This window comes from Lynx canadensis, chromosome B4 (genome assembly GCF_007474595.2).
Source record: "Lynx canadensis isolate LIC74 chromosome B4, mLynCan4.pri.v2, whole genome shotgun sequence".
In the NCBI taxonomy this organism is placed as follows: domain Eukaryota; kingdom Metazoa; phylum Chordata; class Mammalia; order Carnivora; family Felidae; genus Lynx; species Lynx canadensis.
In genome coordinates, this window is record NC_044309.1 from 90,978,187 (window position 1) to 91,002,766 (window position 24,580).

Consider the following 24,580-nt stretch of genomic DNA (forward strand, 5'->3'; position numbering starts at 1 on the left):
CAACTTTGTGAAACAGACACTGTTATTACTCCTAATTTGTAGGTGCAGAAACTGAGGCACAAAGAGGCTGACTTACTCAAGGTCACGTAGGCTCCATCACATAGATGGAGCCAAGGGCACCGTCTAAAATGGTTGGTTAGAAGGAAACACTGCCAAGTGATAGAGCTTTCATTTGTTATCTCCCTAAGATTTTGTGACTCTAAGATTCACCTGGCGTTCGACTATACACGCACCACTAACGTGATCTTCGAATGGCAGCCCAGTATTGGAGCACATGTAGGTATATCTACAACTCTTGTAAAAAAAACAAAAAAAAAAACAACAAAAAAAACAAAAAACACAACCAGTTATCGATATCCTGACTGGATCAGTTATCTTACTGATAATTTTGAAAAAGAAAAAAGAAAACCTTACTGGCCATTGACCTTTAACATGTTAGCACGTGTAATACCATATACATGTGTATGTAGAATGTCATTTAATATTTATGATAAGTTTCTGATAGGTATTACAGTCATCATACTTCCCCATTTCAGTTATGGAAAGGGATGCCCAGATAAATTGAGCAAGTTGCCCAAGAGTCTGGGATTATAGCCCTCACACTCTGACTCTAGAAACCTTACCCTTGACCACCAGGCTGTATTGCTTCCCAGTCAAGTATTAGGTTGAAGCATATAAAATTGACTTTTTAGATTAATATTGAAACAAATGTGGATTAACCATATTAATGCTTTATTTCAGTTAAATCCCTTTTTAAAATTGAAAGCTTTGTTGGTGTCATGGGACATCCTTTATTTTATGGCACTTAACCCACATACAACATTTTTTTGTCTACTGTTGATGACAGAACGCAGGGATTATTTTCTTGCTGTGCTGACCACCCCTCTATTGTTTTTACCTACTTAGACACATTATTTGCTTTGTTAACATCTATGTTTTATATTCATTTTTATTTTTATTCATTTATTCATTTTTATATTCATTTATATTCATTCACTTTCAGGGGACCAGTAGGAGAAACACATCGGAAGTAAAATACTTAATCACAATTCTGCCTGGCTGAACCTTAAGCCACTACGGAAGTTCCAAACTGATCTAAATGTAGTTCTGATGGAACCAAGTTTCCAAAGCACAGCTTGATTGCTTTGTTTAAAGTGGACTTCAGTTGAATTACTATGAAGGAATATGAAAATTAAAGTACAAATATAAAAACTAAAATAAAGTTTAAAAATGATTATTTTAAATTATCTAGGATTTGTTTTCACTTCAAGAATATCTATTGCCTGTTTCCATTTTGCACAATTAATAATTTATAGTTATAACCTCCCAAGTTCTCAATGAGATAACTGAGGTACATATAACTTAGAGGGGTATGTTCAAGAGTTTTCTATCTGATATCTAGTTAAATTTTTTTCATATATTATACTAAACAGAAAATAGCTAAGGCACTGTTAATTAATAAAAATGGCAAAAATAATAACTTCTACTGAATAATTATCAAGTGTTATGTTCTGTGTTAAGTGCCATATAAGCATTAGTCATTATAATCCCCTTATTTTACAGAAGAATAAATATCTGGTAAAAGAGATTAAGTAACTTGTCCTAAGTCTTAGTCTGAAATTTTTTCTTCTGTTTTAACATTTTTCAGTGCTAAAGTTGAACATAAATTATTGCCAGCTAATGGGAAGAATGACTAGTATAATTTTCATTTCCATTTCAATCGTAATCATTTTTCATGTTAGCTAATCTTTTACATTTATTATGGTTATAATATGCTGTAACTTTTAATGCTGGATGTAAATTTCATACGCAGGAAACTAGCTCCCATAATATTTTTGCACGGTAACATTTACAATCACACGACCAGTGTTCATTTAAACTAGTGAATGAATATTCTTTTTGATAAAAGTCTAAAGAAGTCTCTTTAGATTTGCCAATCATTCTTCCTCATTGAGGACTTTAACTTCCTTTTGGCTTACACACTCAACCCATTTCCTTTCTGCATTTATAATTTCAAGGGCCACACCTGCCTGAAGCTATGCTAGAAAAAGTTTATATTTATAGGCTTTTGCAACATAATTTCTTTTTTTTAATTAATTAATTAATTTTTTTGCAACATAATTTCTACGCTCATAGATGTTTGTTTTCATTAGATAAATCAATTTGCTAGCTAATGGGGACAATGACTAGAGTATTGAGTGAAATGAGTGAAAACCCAATTTCATTGTGCCACTTTTTACATCGCCCTGGTTTTACTTGCCGTGAAAGATGTTATTAGAAGAATAGTTGTTTCTTTAAAAGAGAAGTATCAGAGCGCAAAGTGGAAAAGGCATATGGGCCAAGCGCACTTTCAGAAGCAGGCGTATGTTCAAGAATTGTGAATTGAGCTCAGTATCCAGTTTGGACCCCTTCTGCTAATCCTTCTACATCCAGGAAGTGGTAAAAGTTTAAATAAGCCAGCTGATACTTAAGCATTTTACTCTTTTTGAAAGGTGCCTAAAAAGGAATCGATGGCCAATGTCTTAATTTATTTAAGTTTTATAGTATTATCCACCTCCAGGCCCTTTAACTGTGCTCTGAAGTTTCAATTCATGCCAGGTAATACTATATTTATAAATTCAAACTACTGTTTTTCTTTATAATTCTCTTTGCAGATTCACAAACATTAGAATCACATGAAAATATCCACACATGCAACCGAGAAGCAAAACAATATAAAGATGAGTATTCGTTTTAGAATTGCAGTTTCACCCAGTTATGCCATTCACATTCCTTATGGTGGCTTGGGGACCTCAGATGACGTCAAAATAAAAATGAGACTTTTGCCACTTTACTTTTTACAGCTCGGAAAATTTAAAAAGAACATAAAAGGAAACAGTCCAGGACCTCCTAGACCACAGTGTGAATATCGTCAGCAAATTCATGACTTTGATTAAAGAACTCACCGGGAGTCCAGCTATTGTGTTCCATCTTGCCACAACTCCTAGAATTCACACTAAGTCGATACGGAATCAGGATTTGCAATTAACAGCAAAGTACTGTGTAATATTTTGGCTGCTTTTTCACACAGACTGGCCATTTTCACCAGCTGCATTTGTCATCTACTTCAAGGGCAAAATGAAATAAAATAAAATAAAATTTCCTCTTATGTTCCTCTTCACGATCAAATCAATTGCTATACCAGGTACAAATGAAAACATGCCAAAGAAACCTTTCTAAAGCAACTCAGAGAGTGAGATGCGCCACTACTGGGGGGCTTAGCTCCCTCCCCAGCGATTCGGTGGCAAACAGGTACAGTCAGGGTTAGCAGGGAGCAATGGCAGAAGCCACAAGTCAGAAAGCTCGGGGTGGGGGTGGAAATGGGGAAATAAATACTTTCAACTGCACTGAATAAAATCAAATTGCTGTCCAGGAGGCAAGGGGGCAGGGAAGGCAGCTTCACAAGCAAAAATATAAACATAAAGGGTAGCTACCAAGAGAGTCATGTTTCTCAAAGACACACGCCTGTCAGCTTTCTCCTGTGGAAAGGGGTTAAAGCTTTTAAATGAACTGATGTGATAAATGCAAACTCAAAAGGACCAAAAAAAAAAAAAAATGAATGTAGAAACAATACAAGTAGCAGGACCGAGGCTACCTCGAGTTCTCTCAGAATTCCCGACTGTCCACAGGTTTCCAAGTCCTCCAGCGCTTGGGACCAGAAGTTCTCCTCTTGTTCAGCCTCCGTACTGTCGGGAGCCCCTGTAAAACTGTCGTCAAAAAGCACAGTCTGGGTTGACAACTCGCCAAGGCATAATTCGGAATCTCTCTCTTTCATCCCACGTGTAAAAAAAATGGAGATTCTTTTTGGGGATCTGGCTTTCTTCCAACTGTAACCACCAAGTGAGGGTGCTCTAGGAAATGCAGAGTATCTCAGAGAATGGAGGGAGGGGAGGACCACGGTCCTGTTAACTGAATTTTAGGGTGTTCGTGGCTCCTGCAGGGTGAATTGCATCAACATGGTACCGTGTGGGCCTATCTTGCAACTAATCTGTCTAGTGAAAGAGAAATCAAGCTTCCCTCTAAGAGAAACACGTTTTCCCACTTATAAATGTCAGTAGAGATCATTCACGTGCTGTCGGTTTTTGTGAATTTCCTTAAAATACTTTGGTAAGGAACAAAATGCTAGAATACATCTCAATTCAAACTATGGGATCCTCGATGTACTTTTTTTTTTTTTAACATAAGCTGACATGAGCAACCTTTTATTTATTTATTAGAGTTTTTTTTTTTTAATATATGAAATTGTCAAATTGGTTTCCATACAACCCCCAGTGCTCATCCCAAAAGATGCCCTCTTTAATGCCCATCACCCACCCTCCCCGCCCTCCAATCCCCCCATCAACCCTCAGTTTGTTCTCAGTTTTTGAAGAGTCTCTTATGCTTTGGTGAAGCAACCTTTTAAATGTAAGGACAGGAGACTAGTCAGAGAGTGAGGACAGGGTTTACAGATGTAGTTTTTCCCACATGCTATTGTTTTTATCAGGGGAAAATGAACTCTTGTCTGGCTGTGGGGTGGTCCCGGGATCCAGCCGGGCAGGCACAGGTCTCTGAGCCCTGCCATGAGGCAGGCATGATGACAGTGGCTCCTTCCCACGCTAGCCGTATGTGCCATCAGAAGTGGAGCGATTCGGATCTGGGCTAACGGCCACAAAGCAGCAGTTGACAAAAACCTTACCCACTGACTGTGGACCGGTCCCAGTCTTCATTACTCAGCCCCACATCTGGGTAGGTCTGGCTTCGTGGCTTCGTGACTGGGGACAGGCTACCTCTCTGTTTCGGACCCCTCCACTCGTAAGTGTTGAAACTGTAGCCTGACGCCTGAAAGCCAGAGCCTGGAACAAAAACAAAGTGTCATCTTCTGTTTCTGAGAAAGATTAGGGAGATCTGTTTGGGAACTTGCCTTTTTCTGCGGTTCCCGTTAGTTTGTTTAAGGCAGCTGACCTTAGGGGCGCCTGGGTGGCTCAGTCGGTTAAGCGTCTGACTTCAGCTCAGGTCATGATCTCATGGTCCGTGGGTTCGAGCCCCATGTCGGGCTCTGTGCTGACAGCTCAGAGCCTGGAGCCTGCTTCAGATTCTGTGTCTCCCTCTCTCTCTGGCCCTCCCCCATTCATGCTCTGTCTCTCTCTGTCTCAAAAATAAACATTAAAAAAAAAATTAAAAAAAAAAGGCAGCTGACCTCAACTGAATTCGGGATTCTGAAGGCCATCAAGATAATCCCCAGGTCTTATATTTGAAACACATTTGCACGTTATGTCAACTGATTCCAACAGCCCTGAGGTAAGACCCTCAGATCTAAGCAGGCGGGCCCACGGTCCTGGACCTGTTTTTATGAGGGCTCCTGCTCTGGGCAGGAAATCGACTGGACCAGGGGGAGGTGCCCACCAGACCTGTATCCAACCCTCTCTAGAGCAAGTTCTAGAAAGTGAGGCGCCTACATTTCCTGCCCAGGCAAACCTGTGATCACTTCCAGGGTGTGTGAGAGCTTCTTACCCAAGTCTGTCCTTTTGCGATTGAAATTTGCCACCAGATGGGGGTTCCAGGCCCAAGGGGCGGCCGAGAGGCTGCTGGTTGCCGAGTGTAGGCGGAGTTGGCTAGGTGGGGCCAGGACCCACTCATGTCAGGGATGACTTAGTCCGATGAGAAATGACTTGTTAAATGACCTCATTTATTCTCCAGAACCGTCTTTGAACGTACTTTTACTGTGTGCACTTTACATATGAGGGTACTAAGGGCTTAGAACAGTGGCTCAAGTACCTAGGGGTATCTGCGAACTCTCCTGGGGGTTCCAGTCGTAACCTTAGAAGAATCAGTTCCGCATTTATTTATTTTTTTTAAAGTTTATTATGAGAAAGAGACAGACAGAGAGAGAGAAAGAGACAGAGAATCTAAAGTGGGCTCTATGCTGACAGCAGCAGGCCTGAATGCAGGGCTCGAACTCACAAACCGTTAAGCACGTCTTCCCCACACTGACCCTACTGAAAAGGACCAGAGATCTGAGATCTGTTGATTCTCCCTTCTCACGTCCACCGTCACAGTTGGTCTTCTGCCACTTTACCAATGAGAGACACACATCTTATCCATCTCAAACCTTTGCAGGAGATTGGCCCTGGGCTGCAAAAACTCCCAGTCATGAAATCAAGGGATAATTTGGGAAAGCCTCGCTCCTGAGAGAAGGTCTCTCGGGAATAGTGCCTTATTTCAACCAGGCACGGACTCCTGGCAAGGCTTTCCCCTCTCTCTCATTCACCTGTCTCTCTGCGTCTCAGAGTTAGCATTCAAAACAGTTGTCGGTTGGGAGGTGGGCACATTATTATTTTATTTGAATTGCAAAATGAAGACTGACTTCGCTTCTGACAGGGAGTTAAGTCTGATTAGCTTGATAGGCGAGGCAGGGAGGAACGGCTTTGGCCGGTTGGGTTATACAATGGACCTCTTCCATAAATTTGAGCCAAATCCATGGCTCCAGAGTTTGACAAAACTATATTTAAGGCATACTAACGGCAGACTGGAAGTTGTGGTCTTTGCAAGTATTTAAATTTGGGGAGAGAAAACATTAGATGACAACTTTAAATTGTGATGGGGTATGCGGTTTTTCAAAATTCTTTCGGGAGGTTTAAATTTTTTTTTTTTTCAACGTTTATTTATTTTTGGGACAGAGAGAGACAGAGCATGAACGGGGGAGGGGCAGAGAGAGAGGGAGACACAGAATCGGAAACAGGCTCCAGGCTCTGAGCCATCAGCCCAGAGCCCGACGCGGGGCTCGAACTCCCGGACCGCGAGATCGTGACCTGGCTGAAGTCGGACGCCCAACCGACTGCGCCACCCAGGCGCCCCCTTTCGGGAGGTTTAAAGAGGAGAGCAAGGGCTTGTTGGCAGCTCAGACTTTCGAGCTTGTGCTGTGATCATGATGCACGGCTTCACCCACCATTTCAGGTTGTGTGTGCTATGTGTGTGCATGCGTGTGTCTCTGTAGGTGTTTACATGTATATACTGGGTTGCAATGTAATACGTATTTCTGACTGCCTTTAAAAACAGTTACTGGGGCGCCTGGGTGGCGCAGTCGGTTAAGCGTCCGACTTCAGCCAGGTCACGATCTCGCGGTCCGTGAGTTCGAGCCCCGAGTCGGGCTCTGGGCTGATGGCTCGGAGCCTGGAGCCTGTTTCCGATTCTGTGTCTCCCTCTCTCTCTGCCCCTCCCCCGTTCATGCTCTGTCTCTCTCTGTCCCAAAAATAAATAAAAGTTGAAAAAAAAAAATTTAAAAACAGTTACTACAGTAAACAGGTTGAGGCCCCCATTCTCACATACAATGAAATGACGGGATCACATGACTGTCTGCATGCCATCCCTGCTCGTCTTAACTCACTGTCCCTCAACCTGCTGGAGCCTATAATGCCATCCTTACTAGGAGAGAGCAGGGGGAGCAGGATGTCCCAAAGGATAACGCTCTCATCAAAAGGATTTGATCTCAAGAATGCAGGGGAACGCCCAAGGCTGCAAGAACCTTCTATGAACCTTCTGCTTTAGGATATCAAGCATTAGGAGTCCACGGTGCAGAGCAAATATTTACAGTTCAATATCTCATTTTCTTCTTGGGTAACTACAGAAATGTGGCTAGCCGTTTGGGAAGAAATTTTGTGTGACGGATGCACTGCCTTCTGTCAAAAGTGGTGAATTAAGGGAACACGCATGAATCTCTTCTTGAAGGGCAGTGACTGTGCACCACTGCATTTCTCCTGGATCCTGGTGACAGGCTATCCATTTTCTCCTTCCCAACGAGATAAACCAACTCCCTAAACATGTGAAGTCTCACTTTTTGTGATACAAAAAGAACTAGGGGGAGCCTGCACCTCCCTGGCCTTAATTAGCTGTAAACCTGTTAACAGCCAAATCCCAAGCCGGCTTCATGCTGTCAGTGCAGAGGCCTGACGTGGGGCTTGATCCCATGAACCGTGAGCTCATGACCCGAGCCGACCGACATCAAGAGTTGCACGCTTAACCGACTGAGCCACTGAGACGCCCCAAATTCCAGCAGGTTTTAAACTGGACAGATTAACTGTCTGATTTTCCTTCCAAATGTTGTCTGTAAGTAGTTCTTGGTGACTTGGGCCAGATGCAGGCAGGCCTTGGGCAGAGGTGCAGCATTGTTCCTTACTGGGGAAATGCCTCTTTTGAGAAGCATGTCTGTCTACACCAAGGATGCCCTGTCTTAATAAGCAGCATTAAAAGATTATTGCATTACAACAAAGCAGGGCAGGAAAAGGGGATAAAATTCAAGTATCTTTGGGTTAGGCACAGACTCAAAAGAACTGGGTCTGGACCACACTGTGCTGGCACAGGGACTCAGAAAGAGATCTAGGTTCAAATCCCAGCTTTGCCACTTCCTTGCTCTGTAACCTTGGCCAACTCTTCTCAGGGTAAAATAGGGATAATGATATGCATGTGCTTCACCAGGTTGATAAGAGGGTTGAGAATAATACACACAGACTCTCAAACATAATGAGGGTTTAATAAGTACAGATGCCCATTACTTTTACTACGTGCTAAGCCATTCAACTTCTCAAGATCTCTGAAACAGGGAGAACAGGAGAGGAGGAAAGCTTCTGCACCACTGAGTGAACATTTGGTGCTTCTTCAGTGTTCGGTAACATGTGAGGAGCTGAAATGCAAAGATAACAGTACTAGGTTCCTATCCTCAAACACTGCACACTTTCGCATTGTCTGGAACAGACAGGAGGAGAAACAGGCATAGAAAGGGACAGTTCCAACTGCATCTGAGGAGTGCTGTCCTTTTAGTCTGAACACGCTGATGTGCAAGAACCAAGACCTGCTTGGGGGTCAGAATGTGGGTCACGAAAGGTGCAAAGGGAAGGTGCCCTCTAAGCTTAGAGCTAGGGGGTGAGGTGGCATTTCCTTGGGCAAGACGGTGCAGGCCTCACAGGAGAGGCTGGTAAACGTGCAGTCGTGGTGAGCCCTGTCCTCATGTTCCATCAGCGGGGTTCTGAAGGAGGGAACAGTGTTCCAGAAACACTCTGGTCCCTCTTACCATCTGGGCTTATGCCTCCCCACAGGAAGAGCAATGAGTTACCTAACTGTCGAGTTCCGGAAGAAGACAGGGGGTTGTTGAGACCCTCGGTCTCTTCTTGGCTCCCTCTGGACTCATTCTCTCCCACTGCTGCTGTGCTGTAAGGCAAGCACAACTGGGTCCCACTGTTGGGGCTCAATGAGCTCCCAAGGGACAGCAAGGCCAAGACTGTGCAGTGAGCTGACTGTGGCAGGCTACCAGCTGCCTATCCAAACATCCATTCTTCTCTTTATCCTTTTACCAGAATACCAGTTTTGGGGGTGGGCATATTAGTGCTCAGGATAAGACTGTATTTCCTAGGTCTCCCTTGATGTTAAGTGTTGACTACGGAAACTATGTAAAACGTTCTAGCCAATGACATGTAAATAGAACTTCCAGAAAGGCTCTTTACAACACTCTCCTGCTGCCTGGAATGTAGATGAAATAGCTGGCACCTTGGTAACCACCTTGGATCATGTGGTAAACCCAAAGACGGAAGCCAAGGGCTAAGCACAATAGAGAAGAAATATTTAAGAGTGTGGTTCCTTGACAACACTGTAGAATTATATACCAGCTCTGAAATGCCTACTTAAAAAAAAAAAAAATGATTTAAGCCACTGTAACGTTAGGTATTCAGTTCTATTTAGCTAAATCAAATCCAACAGTTTGCTTTGCTGGTCTGACTTCCCCCTCATTTATGTCCCAACATCTAGACTTGGGTTAGGGGTAGGGATATAACAATATTAAAAAAATTTTTTTTGATGTTTATTCATTTTTGAGAGAGACATACAGAGCACGAGCAGGGGAGAGGCAAAGAGAGAGGGAGACACAGAATTCAAAGCAGGCTCCAGGCTCTGAGTTGTCAGCACAGAGCCCAATGCAGGGCTGGAACTCAGGAGCTGAGTTGTGACATCATGACCTAAGCCAAAGTCAGATGGTCAACCGACTGAGCCAGCCAGGCACCTGGGAAATAACAATCTTGATTTTCTGGCTGCATGTTCAACTCAGCTTTTCTAGCAAAACAAAACAAAATGCCTCCTCTCCAAAAAACCAAAAATAGTTAATTTTTAACCCATAGCTGACTCCATTTCTACTTTTTTTTTAGAGAACGAGCAAGTGAGCATGCAAGCGGGGGAGGGGCAGGGAGAGGGAGACAGAAGATCCAAACGGGGCTCTGCACTGACAACAGTTGAGTCCAATGAGGGACTCGAACTCATGAACTGTGAGATCGCGACCTGAGCTGAGACTGAGCCACCCAAGTGCCCCCCCATTTCTACTTCTCCACTGATTTAGAATGGATCAAGGCAGGGATTGATTAACGGATCAAAATACCTAGTGCTATAAAGTACTAAAGGGCAAAGCTTGCTTGGAGAAGAGTGAGAAAGAAGTTCAGGATGTATAGGGTTAAAGGTCCTGCAGGGAAAAGTCAGGAGATAGGCTGACGAGGCAGTTGTACCTACATTACAAAGAGCTCTGTGCTTTAAGCTAAGGACCTTCCATGTTATCCTATAACAACAGAAAACCACCAAGAGGGCTTTTGTTATTTTGTTTTTAAGGGAGGGGCAAGGTTAGATTTAGGTTTTTTTGCTTGTTTGTTTCTTAAGGATCATTGATGGTAATATACTCAAAGCAAGGAGCCGGTGAAGAGGTAAATAGTTCAGGCGTGATGAAGGTTTTATAAGAAAAGGCAATGAATGGAGAGACAGGAGACATGCGAAGCAGGGAGGAAGTAGAAGATGCTGGTCCACGACGCCGCGGGGCTACCTGCCTCCTCCAGGCTCTACTACAGCGGGAGAAAAATAACTCACTTGCTTAAACGCCGTCCTTTGTGTTTTCTCTCATATGTACGTGAACTCGATCCCTAACGAATGCAGGTGGAGGATGGGAGCATAATTGAACATAGGGAATATCTGACGGAAATTAAGCTTAAATAAAGACAGGCTGGTTGCCATAGTCGAGAAGTTAGCAGCCCTGAGGAATATCCCTTTACAAGGGGAGTCAGACTTAAACGCCACAGGAGGAACGGAATCAGCGAGGCGGCCCAGGTGTAAGAAAAATCAATGGCCAGAAATACAATTAGACTTTGTTTTTATTGAATGATGGTGTGAGCACATAAAATTATCAAGCAGGTATGATATTGGAAACTAGATTTTAAATTCAAAATTGAGAAATCCATGGAAAGACAGATGTAATTTTTAAAAAATGCATTTCCTAAGTCATTACTCTTTTTATTTAGAATTGGAAACCTTTCTTTTTTCCTCTCTCTCCCTTCCTCCTCCCTTCTTTCCTTCCTTCCCATCTACGTTTCAGTATCTGGTCTTATCCTTGATAACATAACGAGAGGTATGTTATGGACTGACTTGTATTTGCACCTAAATTCGTATGTTGATGCCCTCGCCATCAATGGGATTGCATTTAAAGATCTGTAAAGAGGTAATTCGGGTTAAGTGAAGTCAAAAGGTGAGGCCATAGTTTACTCTGATTGGAGTCCTTATAAGTGACTATTTAGACACACACAAGAGATACCAAGGATGAGCTCACACATAAGAAAGGCCATGTGAAGATACGGTGAGAAGACAACCATTTGCAAGCGAGGAAAGGGACGGGGAGAAACCAAACCTGGCACCTTGATCTCGGATTTCTAGCCTCCTGAACACTGGAAAATGAATTTCTATTGTTTAAGCTCCCCAGTTGGTGGTATTTTGTTATAGCAGCCCAGGCAAACTGATACAAGGTATAAAATCCAGTCTAGGGGCACCGGGATGGCTCAGTCAGGTAAGCGTCTGGCTCTTGGTTTTGGCTCTTGCAGTCTGTGGGTTCGAGTCCCACGTCAGGTTCTGCGCTGACAGTACGAGGCCTGCTTGGGAATCTCCCTCTCTCCTTCTCTCTCTGCCCCTCCTCTGCTTGTGTGCACGCACACACACTCTCTCTCTCTCAAAATAAATAAACGTGAAAAAAATTCAGTCTAGATTCCTTTCACTGAGAGTAATGTTTCGTTTTATTCATTAGCGTAATGGAAAATAGGTCTGTACAAATGTTGGCAATCTTGGTATAATGATTTTTATTTTTAAGGTAACTACACTTCAGATACCTGTAAAATTCTGATACTCCAATATTGTACTATTTGGTTTTCAGTACCACAATACTGTGCAGATTAATATGTTACATTTATAGTTCTTAATTCACACTGAGTATTAATTTTAAAAAGCGAACTCAACAATGTTGGTTCATATTCATAAAATTTGAAATCAGAGAATGGTTTTGAAATGCAGTCTTCAACTGTGCAATTTGGGGGCTGTAGCTCCTGCCATTACTTTCATTTTTGGAAGCCTATTTTAGTATAGTCAAGTGAGCCAGATAATTCCCTGCCAAAATTTGTTTAGTAAAAATCGAGTTTCGTTAAGAATGAGAAAATCAAACCATACATTCGTGTAACTACTTGTAATTGTTCTAGCCAAGAAATATTCAAGGTGTTTAGATGAGAATGTGGTCTTAAAATGGCAGAGCAAAATAGTTCTCTACCTTTTCCAGAAATCATCTCAAGACAAAAAGGGTTGACAAACAACATAAACTTCATCTTCAGCAAAACTAGAATCTCAAACCATAAATACACAAAAAAAGTTACCAAATTCCCTGAGTCAAACAGGGAGTGAGAAGCGGTATTAAGGAGCCATGAGGAGACACCCATGGCCAGCGATTTCGGAGAGGGCCCACGCTTCCAAAGCAGGGGCCATGGCATAAAGCAAAACAACAGTCCTTTGTTTGGAAGACTAGAATGGATTGCACATGCTGGTGGCAGGAAGTGCCCTGGACCCAGTCTGGCACCAGGGCAAGCCAGGGAGGCGGGCTGAAGGACCACACCTACAGATAGGCCACCACCTGCAGGAAGCAATCTATCAGGCGAGCAGGAAGGAATTCCACACTGCTGGCAGCCTACGGTTGCCATCTCTGTGGGCTGGGGAAGAAGGCACTCATCACAGGTCACTGTGAACGGGGGTGGGGGGGTGGGGGGGTGGGGGGGTCATTTTTCCTAGCCTGGAGCACAACTTGGGCTCTTCTTTGAAAGAGACCCTCTTTCAAACTTCCAACTTAGAAAGAAGTCATCTCATCCACAGATGAGCAATAATTAAAAAGGAACTGTCATAAGATGTATACCAAGTTAATATTAAAAAAAAAAAACAACGGGGAGAAGAAACAGAAAGACAAAGCAATAGGAGATGAAGGATACTCATGAGTACAAGGCTGTCATGGAGAAAATGATACGTATGACCAAATACATCGTCATGATATTTAAAAGATGCACACTGAAACCACCACCTCTATAAAGCAAGAGGTCAAAGCACAGATAGAAGAACTCAAGGAAAATTGGGCAAGGCCACATGATAGAAGGAGATAAAACATGAGCTTGTAGAGGTCAGAAGAGATATAGAAGAGAGAAAGAAAAGCCCTCCCAATGGGGAGAATACTGCTCAGTCTTCTGCCCTGGCTACTCTCTTTATGTACTATGTTGTGTTCCCTAACTATATTAAAGGGAGCTTGGGCTCTCTGACTGTACCTGTTGGCATCTCTCTCTTTTTTTAAGTTTTTATGTAAATTCCACTTAGTTAACCTACAGTGTACTCGTAGTTTCACGTGTATGACATAGTGATTCAACACTTTCATCATGTTGATGTCTCTTCTCAGTCATCAATATCTTTATGAAAAGTAGAAGGAAGCATGGAAATAAATGAATCAGGTACCCAATTCTAGTCATAAACAGAAAACCTAAGAAGAATGGAGTAAAGTTAATCAAACTCAAAGCAAAAATGTATTTTAAAAAATAAGAACAGAACTAATAAATAAATGCAAGAGTCAGTTCTTCAGAAAACTACTAAATAAAAATAAATCATTACCAGCATGCTCATGGGAAAAAAGAATAAAAACACAAATATACCAAATATGGGACAATACTGGGGAAATAATTATAGAAACCAAGAAAATAAAAAGAATCAAACAAGAAATTCCTTAATTCTACACAAATACATTTAAAAAACCTGTGTGAAACAGATTTTTTTTCTGAGCAAATACACATGATACAAATGACCTCAAAATGGATCCACCAATCCCACATCTGGGTATATATCCAGAAGGAAATATAGTAGGTATCTTGAAGAGATAGAATATAATAACAGCATTATCCACAATAGTCAAGATACAGAAACAACCTAAGTGTCCACTGACAGATGAATGAATAAAGAAATGTAATGTATATACACAACAGAAAATTATTCACCCATAAAAATGAAGGAAATCCTATTTGCAACAATATGGGTGAATCTGGAGTATATGATGCTAAATAAAATAAGTGAGCGAGAAAACAAATACTACTAGCTCACTTATATGTAAAGCCTAAATTAAAAACAAAACAAAACAAAATGTCAAACTCATAGAAACAGACAGTAGAATGTGCTTGCCAGGGGCCGGGGAGTGGGAGAAATGGAGACATGATAAGTTCTGGAGATTTACAGAGTTTGATTAACTTCACACCATTTACAGTATGGTGACTACAGTTAAAAATATTGTATACTTGAAATATGCTAAGAAAGTAGACCTTAAGCATTCTCACCACACACACACACACACACACGCACACACACACACACACACACAAATGGTAACAACGTAAGATGATGGATATGTCAATCAACTTGACGGTAATCATTTCACAATATGTTTGTACATCAAAATCATCACATTGTATACTTTAAATATATACAATTTTATTTGTCAATTATATCTCAATAAAGCTGAAAAAGATGAACTCAAAAGAAAGAAATATCTAAAGATTAGGGTAGGATAAGACAGAAACAAAGCTATCTGAGTTGAGAGTCAAGAATTACAGACAACAAAAGAGCTACGCCATCCAGGAGAATGACAGAGTCCAGGTACAAGCAATTTGTCAGTCCATCCTTTGCTAAATCCAAGGAAAGGGTTTTTTGAGTGAGAGGCATAAATAAGACAAGGGGGCCAAAGCATAAGATTTCGATAAGGCAGGAGGGTATGAACATAAGGGTCAAGAGAATGGGAAATAGAAGAAGCTGACCCAGAGGCAGACTAGAAAAAGTCTGCATCCTAGAGTTGCACAATAGAATTAAGAGTCATCCCATTGTAAGACTTCTTTAAAAAAAATTTTTAATGTTTATTTTTGAGAGAGAGAGAGAGAGAGAGAGAGAGAGAGAGAGAGAGAAAGTGCAAGCAGGGAAAGGGCAGAGAGAGAGGGAGACACAGAATCCGAAGCAGGCTCCAGGCTCTGAGCTGTCAGCACAGAGCCCGATGCGGGGCTCAAACTCACAGACTGCGAGATCATGACCTGAGCCGAAGCTGGACATTTAACCAACTAAGCCACCCAGGCGCCCCAAGACTTCTTTAAACACACTCCTTTCCCCACAGCTTTGATGACTCCATCCTACTTCTTTCTGTGTTAACTAATTAATACTTTGCACTGTAGGAGCTTGTTAATTGGCCCTTCAAGTACATTACCCCTTCCATGAGAATAGGGACCCCAACTCTCTGGCCCATCATGTGTATCCATGTATGCTGGCCTTTTAGTGTGCCAGCCATTACATATTTGTTGAATGAATGACAGGGACAAGTTTGACACTTCGGAGAAGAAGCAGAGAACAGTAAGGAATGTGGCTGCAGAGACATTGGCCCCAAGGAGGAAGATGTGCATCATGGAGGTGTGACATCTTATTGGGAATGGGACAGCTATTGTGGACTGTAGGGTCTTCCTGGGATATGGTAGAAGGTCTGCTGAGAGGCTGGAGGAGTACGTTGAAGATCATCTATATCTCACCACACAGTATTTACCAGGGAAAAGGAAGTATGGTTCTATGCCTTACTTTTAAAAAAAGCCAACTGCACAAGCACAATCTGGAGAGACTGGGTTTAACCTAATAACACAAGGAAAAGGAAAAAAAAAAAACATACTTTGAGGTCTTGGTAAACAATCAGCTCAAAATGAGTGACAGACAGGATCTGACCACCAAAATTCTTATGCTGAGGTTAAGATAGGCTGTGTTCACAGGCTCTAAAATTTTCAGTGATGAAGGTGACAGGCTTGAGTTGCTCTGGACTGTCAGGCTGTTGTATAACCTTCCTTTCTGAGAGACAGACTTCAAGAAGTATAAAGTTAAACTTGAACATACTCAGAAGAGAGGCCCTCAGGATGATAAAGACACTCAAAAGTAAGTTTTATGCGAGGAACAGTTAAGGACCTGGGGCGATTTTGCTTGGAGAAGGAAAGACTCCAAAGAGGCACGATAGCCAACTTGGAGTATCTGAAGGGCTGTTGAGTAGAAGACACTTCAGTCTAGTTCTGAATGACCTGGAGGGCACAACTGAGACCGACAGGCAGGGGCCACGGGCAGACACATTTCAGCTCCGTACAAGTGAGAACTTCGGGCCATCAGAGCTCCCGGTGAGGATGTGGGAGAGCTGCCTCCTAAATTCTCCCCTCACGCTGAGGAACTTCATGTTCCTTATGAGAATTGAGATTAGAGTTTCACAAATATAAGGTGTTACTATGTTTTCATCATCTCTCTAACCTCATAAAGGTTTCTAACTTACTAATGTCAAATTTAATATTATTATGATCACAATTCTCCATCTAGGAATTCACATTTCCAAAAGCTTCATGAATAATAAGTGGTTCTTCATTTTTTATTATTTTGGGAAAGGCCCTATATTTAGTATGCTAATCACAGTCCTCATCCTATGGTATAAAGGGGCAGAGTACCTAAGTTCTTTCTCTTTTAATTTTTTTTAAGTTTTAAAATTTGTTTATTCATTTTAAGTAATCTCTACACCCAAAGTGGGGCTCGAACTCATGACCCCAAGATCAAGAGTCGCTCAGTCCGCTGACTGAGCCAGCCAGGTGGCCCTGAGAGTAGCTAAGTTCTTACACGTTACCTTACGGGTGGACATCATTAAAATAAAGAACATCCTTACAAACAATCTGTGTAACATGAAAGTCTCCACATTAACAAACAATAAAGAAGCAAGCACATTAATAAATAAACCTCAGAGTCTACGCTGAGAGAATTTGACTTCTGCCCTTTATCTGAGACCTCTGGTGACTCATCAACTCACAGGCAATGAGAAGAGCAGTTATTTGATGGGATAGCTAAGCCGTCACAAGCAATTATGACGTGGAAAAATTAACTGGCAGATACATAAAAGCTCCAATTCTATTTTGGGTCTTCAGAATATTTTCTCCACCAAACTCCAGTATCCTCTCTGACAAGTGACGACTTGAGAACTTTTGAAATATCATTCCTTTTCCTTGTCCTCTACTCTTCATGGGACTTGAGGGGAGAAAACTAGCAGAACCAGAAGAGAGCAAACTGGATACAGTCTCCTAAAAAGTAGCTAAATAAGTTACAAACCAACTCCCACACCCAAATGAGTGTGGGACTCCAGACTCTTGGTTTATGTGTTTTATTCTCTGACCGAGTTAAATCAGAGCAGAAAAGGGATGTGAAGGCTGGAATTTATACAAGGCAAAAAAGAGAAGGTGAAGTTTTAGCTTTAGTTTTTGTTTGGAATATATACACCAAACATTTATTTAATTCCCTGTCCGTTGACATTTTTGTTTCACTAATATTTACACATTGTAAACAGTGCCTAAAACAATGTCTTTGTATCTCTGACTCTGGTAAAATTATTCCCTTAGGACAGAGTCCCAGAAATGAAATTGCAAGGTCTAAGAGATTAGGAGCATTTGTGAGGCCTTCCGCCGTGGTCTTTAAAGTGTATCTGTTGTATCTTGCTTTCAGACCAACTCCTCTGTGTGGCCAGTGTCCCACCTACAGCTTTCAGCACATGTGAAGATGGCCAGGACACCCCAGTCCCCGCTGGTGGCCAGTCTGTCCACCTTTAGGTAGTTGAGCAGATGTGGCTTAGCCTGCAATTCAAATATTCTCTAGGCACCACAGGAGCAATCTGGAACATCCTTTCCTCGAGGGGCATTTTCACGAGAGGTCCAGATGGGGGCAATCACGTCTTAATCCCATGTGGGAGAAATACAAAGAATTTTTGACACATTTCTCTTTTGATGCTGTGTATCATTCGAAGGAAAGAGTCGAAGGGAAGAGACAAGAAGCTTTTAGTTTATAGTCCGCATTCAGCCTAACGCTTTTTGTACGTTCACATTGTCAGTGAGGTTTAACTTTTAAAGGAGGTTACCCTTCTTCACATGAGGATGATGCTTGTGGAGAAAAATCTGCTCTCTACTTTCATATATCGTGGTTACAGCTCTCTAATAGTGAGTGTTTGGGAAACCTGGATAAGTTTCTATTAAAAGTCAGGAGGAGGCAGGAATAAATGGGGTCACAAGTCACTGACTCATCTCTTGAAGCACACACCTTCAGCGCTCCCAATCCATCTTTGTGGAAAGCCTGCTTAAAAAGTAAGAATGGGGCCTGTCTTCAGTGAACCGCTTTATTGTATGGGTTGCTTCATATTAATCTACGTATGAAGGGCAAGCTCTGGATTGAACAGTTAGACATCAGTAGATCTAGTGAGGGCCTCGCAAGTGTTTGATAAATGCTCATGACTTACGGGTGTTAAGGAGAAAATGCAAGGCCGCCATACTCAGTGTGTTCAATCTGGTTATGCTGAAGTAGACGCAAGTAAAATAAATAAAGGTGTTTCTTTTCAGAAAGCAGAGGGTGGATCTTTGAGGCACACGGGCTTCAACAGTCAGTCCTCTGCTCCCTGAGGCTAGGACATACCTTGATTCCCATAGCCGCTATCTATTCCAGAGCCGTCCCACGAGTCTACCGCACTGTCCACGCTGGGCACGGTGGAGGGGTACGTGTCAGTGAGCTTGCCTGGCTTCTGTGCCAGAGAGGGGTCCTCCTCCACATCTCCCAGGTCACTCAGGTGGCTAGAGATGGGGAATTTCTTGGGACTTGATGCTGCCTGGGCTTTAAAGACAGAGAAGGAGTTTGAAGTCTAAGCGTCCATTTAAATAAAAAGATATTGACATACTCCCTCAGGAGAGTCATTTCCTTAGAAACACACACACACACGCAGGGAAAGAAATGCACTGAAAACCCTTCACTGTGGCTCTCGACCCACTCACCATCTGTCTGTTTCTTAATCTTCAAGGTGACGGTCTCTCCGGCCATCTGTAGCAAATGGATGGCCTCACTCAGAGGCTTCCCTTTCAAGCTGCTGCTGTTGATGGCCAGGATTCGGTCTCCTATGTGGATTGCGCCGGTTCTGAAACACCACATGGTAATAGGAAAGGTAGAAATAATCCCTGTGTGCAGCTGAATATCAATTCCCCACCATACTTTATATATTCATAGTAATAAAGATTTGGCAAGGGTCTCTAGAAGCCACTTCTAGCTTTCTCCTGGGCAATGGTACAAGATAACTGCATCTGCTGGGAATCACTTTTTAGTTTCAAATAAAATCAGAAAAACTGTTTTAATTAGCATTTCGAACGGACTCGTGTGCTTTTTACATTCCAAAAAAACGCTGGGTCATTTGGTAACCTCTTAAAGATCCCGAGGAAAGAAACAATGTCGGACAATACACGCAGCGATGTTTAGTATGGGGCATGCCTTCTTGTGACAGATTTGAAAGACTGAACACAATCACTCCCGCAGCTCACCGGAAGTGAGGCTCAAAGAGGTGGGGACCTACACCAGACCCTGGTGCGTCGGGGTCCCTCTGTTGGTAATTCCAAGGATAGAAAAGGCTCCATTCAGGAATCAATTAATGTTACATTGTAATCCAACTTCCCAGTTGTGTGGCCCGGGTACCTTCATTTAAGCTCTCTGGGTGTCAGTTTCCTCACGTCTCAGGGGGCAAAATGGGGATAATCATCTCTCAGGGGAGCCCTGAGGATTAAACGGGGAATCTCATGTAAAGGGCTCAGCCTGCTGCTTGAAAGATGGATAAAGAAAATTTATTGATCGATGAACTAATAAACCTTTGGCCTTTTCTCTTCTCTTTCCGTCCTCACCCAGTTCTGAGCAGGCAGGTTGGAATTCATAATTCTGATGTTCACCATATCCATCTTTGGAAGCACTGGGTGGGGAAGGAGTGGGGTCATAAGCTTTCAAGCTCAGGGATGGTATAAACACTCAGATCTCTCCAAGCGCTAGCCTCTTATTGTACTGGCTCACTGTAAGCACGCTGAGGGAAGGAAGTGGCCCAGCTCACAGGCTGCTTGAGGCTGAGCGTTCTGACCACAGCTTGCTTCTGGGGCGCTGGGCAGCAGCAACTGGGGTAACAGAGGTGACATGAGGTCACACAGGTTATGAGAGCACGCTTAACGAGTCTACCGATGCATCTACTCTCAAGGACATTTTTCTTAGGGGGAAAAAAAAAGGATCACTTAATTCATTCATAAAGGATCTCCAGTTTATGAAAGATCTGTGTTGTAAACCATAGAACACTTGACCGGTAGGTGGCTGAATCAGATCAATATTAATCTTTTCTTGTTGTCTCCCTAACAGAGATATGTGGGACTGTCTCTCTAGCAGGGGAAGCTAGGAAAAGAGAATATCTGAAGAATACCACAGCGTCGGCATCTCTGTTAATACCGGACTGTGACATTCCTACAGGGTGAACCTTTCTGAGCTGTCTCAGTGCCCACATCTCCCAGATGAAGATGTTGGGGGAGCTGACTTCCAAGGTGCCTGGAAGCTCCAAAATTCTGCAGTGCTGCAGCTCTACTCTGCAAACCATTATTCGTGTCGGCATGAATGACGTGTGTGCTTCCCTGAGCAAGCCTACCAGAGGAAAGATCTGGTTATGGGGTTTGGACGATGCACCATATCACGTCTCAGAAAGAAAAGCAGTTTAGCGGGGCTTGGGTGTGTGTGCACATCATTGCCAACACAGCAGATGGACCTTCCAAGTTACAAGACATTATGAAGATGGGTCACTACACTTTGTTTCCCCAAATCTTTGAAGACAAAGCCTGGGTCATCCTCTCTGGAAAACACAGCGGCCAAACCCAGTACCTGTCAGGTAACAGAGCCTCAGTAAATGTTTGCGTAATTGAACTGGACAAGCCTTTTTAACCTCCCTGAACTTCAGTCTCCTCTCAAAATGGACACAATATAAACCCACCTCCAGTCGACTGTGGTCAAGTGTATACATTTCTGGAGAGTAATATCAAGGCTAAGCCCATGGTATCTGTTACTGCCCGTAAGATGCCCCTCAAAGTCAAGTCGGAGCTCTGCCTGAGAGTTCTCAAGCTCTAAAATCAATTCTTTGTGCGGATCTGAAAAAGTCAACAGCTAACCAAGCAGGAGAGGGGAGCATATTTCTATGCGGCTTGTGAGGACAGCAACCCATCTCAGACACAGGTAATTGTAGCATTTTCTTGAAGTTTTACCTTTCAGCTAATCCCCCTTTAGTGAGGCTTGAAATGATTATAGGATCAAACGGCTCTTCAGTTCCTGAAATTGTGATGCCAAGGGGCCCCCCATAGCGCTTAAGCTCCACAGTGTAAATAATTGCTCCGGAACTTTCTTGCTCATCTGCAATAAACGCCAAGGAGTCATAATTGGTTTCTTTGGAAAAAGCGAAGTAAGAAGACATATATTCATACACAAAATAAGAAACTCGAAACGTCATCGTGAAAACCTTACGTCTCAGGAAATCATTATCTGGGGAAGTAGAATCTCCTTAGGATATATCACATTCTAATACAGGGATGTGGTTACCTTAGTGTCCGGGAAGGGGTTTACTGCCTAATGACCTGTGTTTGAAATCAGTGAGTGAGCCACCGAGCTGGCACCGCAGGCCCTTTGGACGGTGTCCATACCTAGTACAGGGCTTGCTCAGCACTTGTGTGCTACAAATACCTGAGGCATGAGCGCATGGCTGAGGAGAAACTGAAGCAGGAGAGAGTCATGCAGTGACAGAGACCCAGCCAGGCCATTCCTATTTCCAGGCCTTTCCAAGCAAGCTAACTTCCAATATGAGAACATTTTACTCAGGGTTGGAGCAAACGTTAGCACATACATGGCCAAGCGGGGCTCGGACGAGGTGGCTTAGAAATCTAAAATCCCTTACACGTCATTCCACTGATTGTATCTTAAAACGTCAATCCTACGGATAAATTCACAGGTATTAAAGTCGTGGTTTGAATGGTTCTCTCTCCTCTGTTCTAGAGATTAAGAGCCATGCAAACCACGTTTCGGTAGCATATACCAGGCTGCCACGGTCATGAACTAACTTTCACTATTTAACATTAGTATGAAGGAAATCCTCTGTTAATGCGGTCTTCCTACAGCACTGGCCTGCAAGATGTCACGGGACACCTTTAACATTGTTGGGGGTTTTCAGTGTGTCAGGGTTACAAATACGCAGTCTCAGATTTCAAAGTGTTTTTCTTTGCTTGTGACATGCTTCAAGTCCTTGGGCATTCCTCGTTCTATTCCTTGTGCCCCGGAGCCGCGAATGGCTAAGGAGCTGTTTCATTTCTGTACCCAAGGATACAGTGAAATGGTCCCAGAGCTACTTTAACACAGTCAGTTTTACAGTCAGACTGTATCCTAGTTAAGCATTACCACAGTCACATTTCTGCAAGGAGCAGCTGTTCATTTATGACATGAAACCCTGAAATAAGGAGGAAAAGAAGAGCCTGAATTAACGATTCAATTATCTGTGTGTACAGTGAACAATTACAATGAGCATAAAATGGAAGGTTTGTAGAGTAGCGTAGGAAGTGATATGTTCTCTCCTGCCAGCGTTTACTTCATTCTTGCCATAGACTGCGACTTCTGGAATGTACCCATCCCCTCCACTTCCTCGGTACTCTACTCCTAATAAGCTCCATGCACAGAGAATTCAAGACCGTCTACCACACACGGCAATGCTTAAATCAACCTCTTACGATATAAAAATATCCAATATTACACTCAAATCCGTACTGGCAGAAAAGAAGCCTCCACATCCAGTGTCAAGAGCTTTAGTTTGACGGCTCACAAACTACTTACAGGCTTCTACCCAAGTGGCCAACAAGGTGGTGATCATGTGCTAGGGAGCTGCTGAAGGAAGCAGGAGGATACAGTACCGTGTGGAGGCAGAGGTCAAAAGTCTAAATTTTCGACACTATGATAACGTCATCATCCTCCAGAGCTGGCTTTGACATAAAGGAATAGGGTATTATTGGATAGATTACATGTACTTCGTAGACTGTGCTACCAACTATATTCTGGATAGAATTCTAGGTGAGTCATTTGATTAGTAGACCTTGGCATTATTAAATAGTAGTCACCCCCGGGGCACTCACTCTACTGGTCATTCAGTGTGAGTGTTTATGCCAGTGGAAAGACCCTGACCCTTATTGTTCTGCCTTATAGAGCAAGCAGGAACACCGCTTTGTCAATGGACACCAAATAGTCTGGACTTGGCCACCGGTGCTTAATGGGAGTTGTGGGAAATGGCAGCTGCCCAGCACCGGAACCCAGCAACCTGTTGGAAGTTTCAGTTAAAACTTCAGTCCAGATGAAAATAACCACTGGTCTATAGGAAGCTGGGCTTGGGTGCAGTCCCACTAGCTGGGAAAAGGTGGAAAAGCTGGTTCTATTTCACTTCTTCTTTAGGCGATCCAGAGTGAGTGCCCTGGGTGGTTTTTGTTGTTGTTGTTGTTGTTTTTGTTTTTTTGTTTTTTGTTTTTGACAGTTTTGCAACTTGCATCACAAAGATGGCAAAATAACACCAGAATAGAGTGAATGGGTTTAAGACAGGCCACTTTATGTAGGGACATTTTTAAAGTAGGCAGCTGAGGCCTCACAATAACAAGCCGTCAATTCTTAAGGCACTCGATGAGTTTAAATTGTGACGGGGATGCCAATTAAAAAAATGGCAGTATTTTAGTGAGGAAGGACACACTCCTGTTATCTGTCACGTTAGGATGGAAACAGGAAGAAGTGAGGCTATGTTAGATTATGACAGAAATAGAAGCTTATTTCTGAATTCTTCATTAAGTAAATTGTCAGGAACAAAGACCAGAAAGGGAATATTTAAGAGACATTTCAACCAAAAACAATGAGTAGGTTTTTTGTACCAAATTAAAACCAACTGTTTTTTTTATTAAAAAAAAATTTTGTAAATGTTTATTTTTGAGACAGAGAGAGGACAGAGCATGAACGGGGGAGGGTCAGAGAGGGAGGGAGACACAGAATCCGAAGCAGGCTCCAGGCTCTGAGCTGCCAGCACAGAGCCTGACGCGGGGCTCGAACTCACGGACCGCGAGATCGTGACCTGAGCCGAAGTCGGACGCTTAACCGACTAAGCCACCCAGGCGCCCCTGTTTTTTTTTTTGTTTTTAAATCAATCTATCAGTTTATCTATCTATCTCTACCTACATAACTAATGATATGCACACACACACACACACACACACACACACGTAAATCAAGGAAATGGCACACTGAATGAATATTGGATGATATTAGGAATTAT

At 42.7% G+C, this 24,580-nt stretch overlaps 1 protein-coding gene across 1 annotated transcript in view; it reads right to left on the bottom strand.

Annotated features, from left to right (window-relative positions):
- GRIP1 (glutamate receptor interacting protein 1) overlaps positions 1-24,580 on the bottom strand; it is a 177,205-nt gene that overhangs the window by 22,558 nt on the left and 130,067 nt on the right. Inside the window, exons 15-19 of the mRNA XM_032593792.1 lie at positions 21,501-21,645; positions 19,227-19,366; positions 18,874-19,068; positions 4,715-4,871; positions 3,635-3,746 (exon numbers count right to left, since the gene is read on the bottom strand). Of these exons, the coding sequence (XP_032449683.1) occupies positions 3,635-3,746; positions 4,715-4,871; positions 18,874-19,068; positions 19,227-19,366; positions 21,501-21,645 (749 nt within the window). The remainder of the gene's footprint in view (positions 1-3,634; positions 3,747-4,714; positions 4,872-18,873; positions 19,069-19,226; positions 19,367-21,500; positions 21,646-24,580) is intronic.